At 44.5% G+C, this 6557-nt stretch overlaps 1 protein-coding gene across 1 annotated transcript in view; it reads right to left on the bottom strand.

Annotated features, from left to right (window-relative positions):
- LOC109372656 (interferon-induced GTP-binding protein Mx1-like) overlaps window positions 1-6557 on the bottom strand; it is a 15476-nt gene that overhangs the window by 5378 nt on the left and 3541 nt on the right. The window contains exons 6-8 of the mRNA XM_019626039.1: window positions 4032-4177; window positions 2250-2424; window positions 208-284 (exon numbers count right to left, since the gene is read on the bottom strand). Coding sequence (XP_019481584.1) covers window positions 208-284; window positions 2250-2424; window positions 4032-4177 — 398 coding nt within the window. The remainder of the gene's footprint in view (window positions 1-207; window positions 285-2249; window positions 2425-4031; window positions 4178-6557) is intronic.

Raw genomic sequence — 6557 nt, 5'->3', positions numbered from 1 at the left:
CTCTCTCTCTCTCTCTCTCTCTCTCCATCCCCCACTCCCATTACTTTTAAACAGGCTTCGCTTGGTAATATTATCAGGAAGATTCAGTAGTAAGCTTCACTATTTGCTTCTCCAAACAATGAAGTTACAATGGTCTTAATCCAAGAAATCTATTTTCTAGTGTCAGGGTTACTTATTTATTTATTAGTAATATATGGTCAGTTTTACCTTGGAGGTTCTGTGGAGATTGATAAATTCCTTATAATTTTTCTCGGACACATCTGAGAAGGCAAGCCGGACTATATCTGATGAAGGAAAGACAAAAAAGTCCAGTATTGGTAGAATCATTCATCATCTTTACAGAGTGCGAAAAATAAGAGGATAAAATGACAAGGGAAAAAAGTGTCCCGACTCCTTCTCCTCTTTTCACTAAAGAAGGAAAGTGTGCTTTTCTGCTCAAGAACTCCCTAGAAGAATTTTAAAATCTAAATGTCCACTGGCATATTTAGTTGACATTTAAAGTTTTCATCCTAAATATAAATAGTTGCAAAGAATGTGATTTCTAGTAAGTTATAAATATATCAATATTTTATAGGAAAACATCGGTCTTTTAAATATATCAATGGAGTCTAAACGTGCATGTTATCTATTTGAAAAGAAATCCATGAACAAGCTCTTATTTCAATCAGAAAATTTCCATGACGTCTTTTTAGTTTTGAAACCTATATTTCTATTTGACTTCCTCGCAGAATTTTACCCTAATATGATGTACACCATCCTTATGCTTGAAAATCTTCTATTGACCCCCATATCATCTTTCGGAAACAGAAGTTTATATATACATACTTTTTTAAAAAAAATTATTTCTATGACTGTAAGGCTCTAACTGCTACACATTTTCTTCAGGGGTGGATTAAGAATGCACAATTAATCAACACAACACAATGACAAATTTTGGTATATATAAAAAGCTAAACTTTTAGTAGAAACACATCTCTCAATGAGCTGTTATGAGTGCCGTTCACCCCCCTCCCCAGCTCTACATGAATGATTATTACTTATTGCTGAAATGAGACGGCTGGAGCCCGAGTGCAAATGGGGTCAGCCAGGGAGCACGTGAGAAAAGAGATTTGACAACGCCCCAGAAACCAAGGGGCGGAGCGTGAAGGAGGGGGCTCAGGGCTGCGAGACATTGCATTTCTCCTCCACGGTCCGCTGCCAGCTTCCTACCTACACACAACAACGCTTATGCCACCTGCAGAATGCGCCCAACACTGCCGTGATGTAGTTACTTAGTCGTCAAACTTATTTCTCAGAGAGTTCAAATAAACAGAGTATTCTGAGCCGGAAGTGATCCTAGCAGTGGAGCAGAGCAGAGGTGTGGTGTCACCATTATATATTTGCTCTTTGTCCCTGGTTCCTGACACACAGCTCCTAGATCCCTTACAATTTCCTGAGTGATAACCAGGACTGTCTCTTGTTCTCATGAGGGGACTCTTGGTGGCCCTGGGTAGCTCACGGGTAGGCGCCGGTTGTCAGGAAGACCAAGCCTTGACAGAAGTCTGGAACTTGCAGCCCATCCTCCCACCATCCTCCAGAGAGGCGACGAGGAAGAGAGATGGAGGCTGAGCTAATAGCTGATTATGCCTCCTTGATAATTGATTACACCTCCATAAAACCCCTCAACGACAGGGCTCAGAGAGCTTCCAGGTGGGTGAACACAAATACGTGCGGAGAGGGTGGTGGCCCCCAAGTCCATGGGACCTGCACTTGACCCCACCCCCCAACCCCCCCAAGACCTTGTCCTAAGTATCTCTTTCATTTGTATCCTTCACAGTATCTTTATAATAAACTGGCAAAGGTGAGTCATTCCTTTATAATAAACCAGTAAAGGTAAATAAACTGTGTTCCCAAGTGCTGTGAGCTGTTCTAGCAAATTGTCGACCCTGAGGAGAGAGTCGTAGGAACTGTTTACCGACAGCTGGTCATAAGGACAGGGGACACGGGACTTGTGACTGCCATCCAATGTGCGGCAGTCTTGTTGGGACTGAGCCCGTAAGCTGTAGGGTCGGTGCCAACTTGGGGGAGTTGGTGTCAGAGCAGAGCTGAATTATTGAGCTCCCAGCTGATATCTGGAAATCCAGAGAACCAGTTGGGCTGTCGGTGTTGGAAAGCCCCAGTGGGGGGGCTCTGAAGTTAAGCACTGGCTTTGTTTCACCCCTCTCCCTGCCCTACATATAAAATGCCTACATGCAACCCCACCAACTCACCAGTTACTATGTGCAGCATGTCCACAGCGGGCTCTTCCAGGATTTTGACTTGCTGTTTTATGATGTTCTCGAACGTCTTATAGTTCACGAATCCTGGCAGCTCTCTGCCACGATACTGGTTTTCAAATTTCCAGATCTGCCTACAGATAGTTTCATAACCTACCAGAGGCAAGCGCTGTGTGTTATTTTACGAAAATCACCTCGCAGGTTTTTCTAAACACAATACTGTTCTCGACTTTCTGAAAGCACAGAGCAGCAAGGAAAAACATCAAATCTGATTTGCAAATCAAAACATATTCAGGGCTTAGAATGACAAAACAGATCTCAAGACACTTTTCCTTGGTCATCTCGAGGTGGCAAGTATGAAACCAGGAAGCAGTAAATGCAGACATATCCTTAAAAAGGTACTTGGAGGCCGGCCGAGTGGCTCAGTAGGTTAAGAGTGCAAGCTCTGAGCAACAGCGTTGCCGGTTCGATTCCCACATGGGCGAGTGAGCTGCACCCAAGCTGAACGGCCTCGAGCTGCCAATGGGTGGCCAGATGGTGAGCTGAGTTAGCTGCGCCCTCTACAACTAAGACTGAAGGACAACAACTTGGCTGTTCCCCTTCCCCAATTCCCCAATAAAATCTTAAAAAAAAAAAACGTACTTGAGTATACAATTTTGTAAATCCAATTTGATTTTGACCAAAGGAATTGTATCAGAATAGACTATTATGACGTGTAGTCCCTTTAAAAAGTAGGAATGACCAAGGACACCACCCGGAATCAGCTACACATCAGAGTCGTGTGCTGTAGCATGAGCAGAAAGTGCTTATAGATCAAACGGGATAATAGAGCAACGGGGCACATAAGTTCCTATCAGTGGGACATGGTATCCCTGTTTACTATATAAAGACCACTTGGGTTTTGCTTTATACTTTTTACTCTCAACACACTAGACTGCTGACAAACACCCTCATTGCAGGGGCAAGCCATAAAACAGAAGGGCTCTGGTTCGTCTTTCTGATAACGAACCAGGGATGTGTACTATAAAATTCACCGCATTACAATATGCCGCTCAGTGATTTTCGGTACGTTCATCAAGTCGTGCAACCATCACCACTATCTAATCCTCAAACATCGCCATTGTCCCAGGGAACCCAGTACCCATCAGCGGTCACTCCCCCATGCCTCCCCGCTCTCCCCGCTCAACCCTGGAAACCACTAATCTACTTCCTGTCTCTGTGGATTTGCCTGTTCTGGACGTTTCACACAACATGTGACTTTCTGTGTCTCAGTTTTCACTTAGCATGCCTTCAAGCTTCGTCCGAGTTGTGGTATGTGTCGGTACTTCATGCCTTGGTACAGCTGACTAATACTCCATTTAGGGCGTTACAGACGGAATTGTGTCTCTCCAGAGTTCACACGTTGAAGTCCTAACCCCTAATACCTCCGAATGTGAGTGTGTTTGGAGGGAGGGCCTTTGAAGAGGTGACTAAGCTGNAGGGAGGGCTCCAAACGTGTCCGCACGTCCTAATCATGGCACCTGAGAACATGTTACCTCTCACTGCAAAGGGCAGCTGAGGGTGCAGGAGGCTGCTGATGAGCTGACGCTGAGATAGGGACACTGTCCTGGATTACCTGGTGGGCCCACACGAAGGAGCCAGGAGGACAGGAGAGTCAGAGGGAGCTGTGGCTTCAGAGGTGGGAGAGGTGCAACCAGGCGGGCTGTGAAGGTGGAGGAGGGGCCACGGGCCAGGGAACGCGCCTCCAGAATGGACAAGGCAGGGAGACAGACTCACCCCTAGGGCCGCAAGAAGGAACACAGCCCTGCCGAAAGCTTGATTTGAGCCAGTGAGGATCAGCTTGGTGGGGAAAAGGGGCATTCTCATCAGAGTCGCAGACAAGACAGGCCTGCCTGTTAGCTTCACTGTGGTTTCGAGTCTCACTAAAGGGACCAGACGAGGCAAGAAAAGGGAGTCTGAGGTACAAGACGGCACAGGGGAGGGAAGTGGAAAGCTACCACTGTCAGCAGAGGGATGAGTGGCCACTGGGAAAACTCGGGAACTTCTGCAGACAATAAGGGAATCAGGATGAATATGGGGTATAAAATACTCTACAGAGAGCACATTGACCAACAGAAAACAGAAAATATAATGGGGAAAAAGACTCATTTACAATAGCGACAAAGATGAGAAAATACGTGGGAATTAGCTGTACAAATGAACACAATCTACAGAAAGAGAACTTTAAAACCCTTCTGAGGCCCCCAGAAGGAGATCGTAGAAATGGCGAGACTGGTTGTCACTTGGAGGGGTAAAAAGTATAACTACTGCATTGTGTTTTACAGCTGAAACTGATTCTAAAAAATGTGTATTTCACAATAAGAAATAATAATAATAATAATATAAAAAAAAAGAAATGGCAAGACCCACGATTTACACGGAAAGTCTAGAAGATTTACTGTCCGAAAGATGTCGACTGTCCCTCTGCAGACCTATAAAGTGAATGTAATTCCAGGAAGAATACGAGCACTTCTATTTTTTTCAGAAGGAACGGGATAAGCTAATTCTAAAATTTATATTGAAGTTGGGACAAATAAGAACAGGCAGAAAATCTCTGCATAAAATGAGGTGGGAGCACAGATGGCGGCACACCCATGTTCACAGCAGCCCAAGGTAAGACCAAAAGTGGCCCGTACATCCCACGGGCTGTTATTCCACTTCAGAAAGGAAGGACATTGTGACACATGCGACACCAAGGATGAACCCTGAGACTATTACGCTAAGTGAAATACGCCAGACTCAAAAGGACAAATATTCTATGAAGCTACTTATATGAGCTACAGAGTAGGCAAAGTCATAGAGGCAGGAAGTAGTCGTGGGAGGGGGCAGAGCGGGGGGTCCGTGGTGAACGGCAGCCGAGTCTCAGTTTGGGAAGATGAAGACGTTTTTGAGGTGATGGTGGTACAACAATGTGGAGGTGCTTAATGCCACTGAACTGTACACTTAAAAATGGTTCAAATGGTAAATTTTATGAGATGTATATTTTACCACAATATAAAAAAGAGAAAAGAAGTGTGTGGTGTGTGTGTGTGTGTGTGGGGGGTTGGTTTTTAGGAGGGTGCTAGCTGCACCAGATATTTAAACATTGTATAAAGATCTACTAATGTAATCATGTTGATACTGATACCAGAACAGCAAACCCATAGAACAGAATTCAGGATCTAGAAAAAGGCCAACATATATAGGGGGAGAGAATGTGTGCAAAGGGCTTCCCGCACACCAGTGGGGACAAAGGGTCTTCAGTGATGGTATTGGGACAACTATCAGCCACCCAGAGCAAGCTTCATTCTTGATATCAAATAAAAGTTGAAATAAGTTACTTGAAGAAAATACTGTAGACTTTGTTTATAAATCTCAATGAGACAACGTCCTTTTCCAGTACGACAGAAAGCAAAGAAGCCCCCCAAGGAAACGACTCTGAAAGCCAACCCACCAGTCTAGAAAAGGGTCTAAAACCACCATAAACAAAGCCACAAGGCAAATGACAAACTTCAGAGTATTTGCATCACAGATCTCTAAGGGTGAAGAGCTTGCAGTAGAAAGAGCTCGGACTGGACATACAGTTTACTGAACAGGAAATAGAAATAACTCTTACACTATAAAAAGATGCCCATCTCCTGGGAATAAGATACAATGCAAATTAAAACTACAATGGGATGCCATTTCTCACCTATCAGACTGTTAAAAAAACAACAACAACTTTAGTGCAGACTAAATTGTCAAATGTGGGAAGAAATAAGCCTCCTATGGGTAATATAATTTTAAAAATAGATATAAAACAAGCCTTATTCTGGCCCCAGTGTGACAGTCACATTCATGTGCCAACGTGGCCAGGAAACTGTACCCAGTTATTCATTCAGACATTAACCGAGGTGTTGCTGTGAGGTAATCTGTCGATGTGGTGAACATATTCAATCAGATAACTAAGTAAAACCTTTACTTAGTGCGTGGGCCTCATCCAATCAATTGAAGGCCTTAAGTGCGAAATAGAAAGAAATCCTGCCTGCAGACAGCAGCTTCAGCTCCTGCCCAAGAACCTCCAGCTTGCCTTTCCTGAGGGCCTTCCTACAGATTTTGGACTTGACCAGCCAGTCCCACAAACCATTAGCCAGTTCCTTGAAATACATTTCCTTATATACCTGAGGTGTGATAAAAAAAAATACAGTGAGGGGCCGGCCGAGTGGCGCGATGGTTAAGAACTCGCTTGGGATGCCAGAGGGCCCCGGTTCGGATCCCACATATGAGGGCCAGTGACACTGCCCT

This window comes from Hipposideros armiger, unplaced genomic scaffold (genome assembly GCF_001890085.2).
Source record: "Hipposideros armiger isolate ML-2016 unplaced genomic scaffold, ASM189008v1 scaffold_653, whole genome shotgun sequence".
Lineage (NCBI taxonomy): Eukaryota > Metazoa > Chordata > Mammalia > Chiroptera > Hipposideridae > Hipposideros > Hipposideros armiger.
This window is presented reverse-complemented; position numbering and strand designations above follow the sequence as displayed.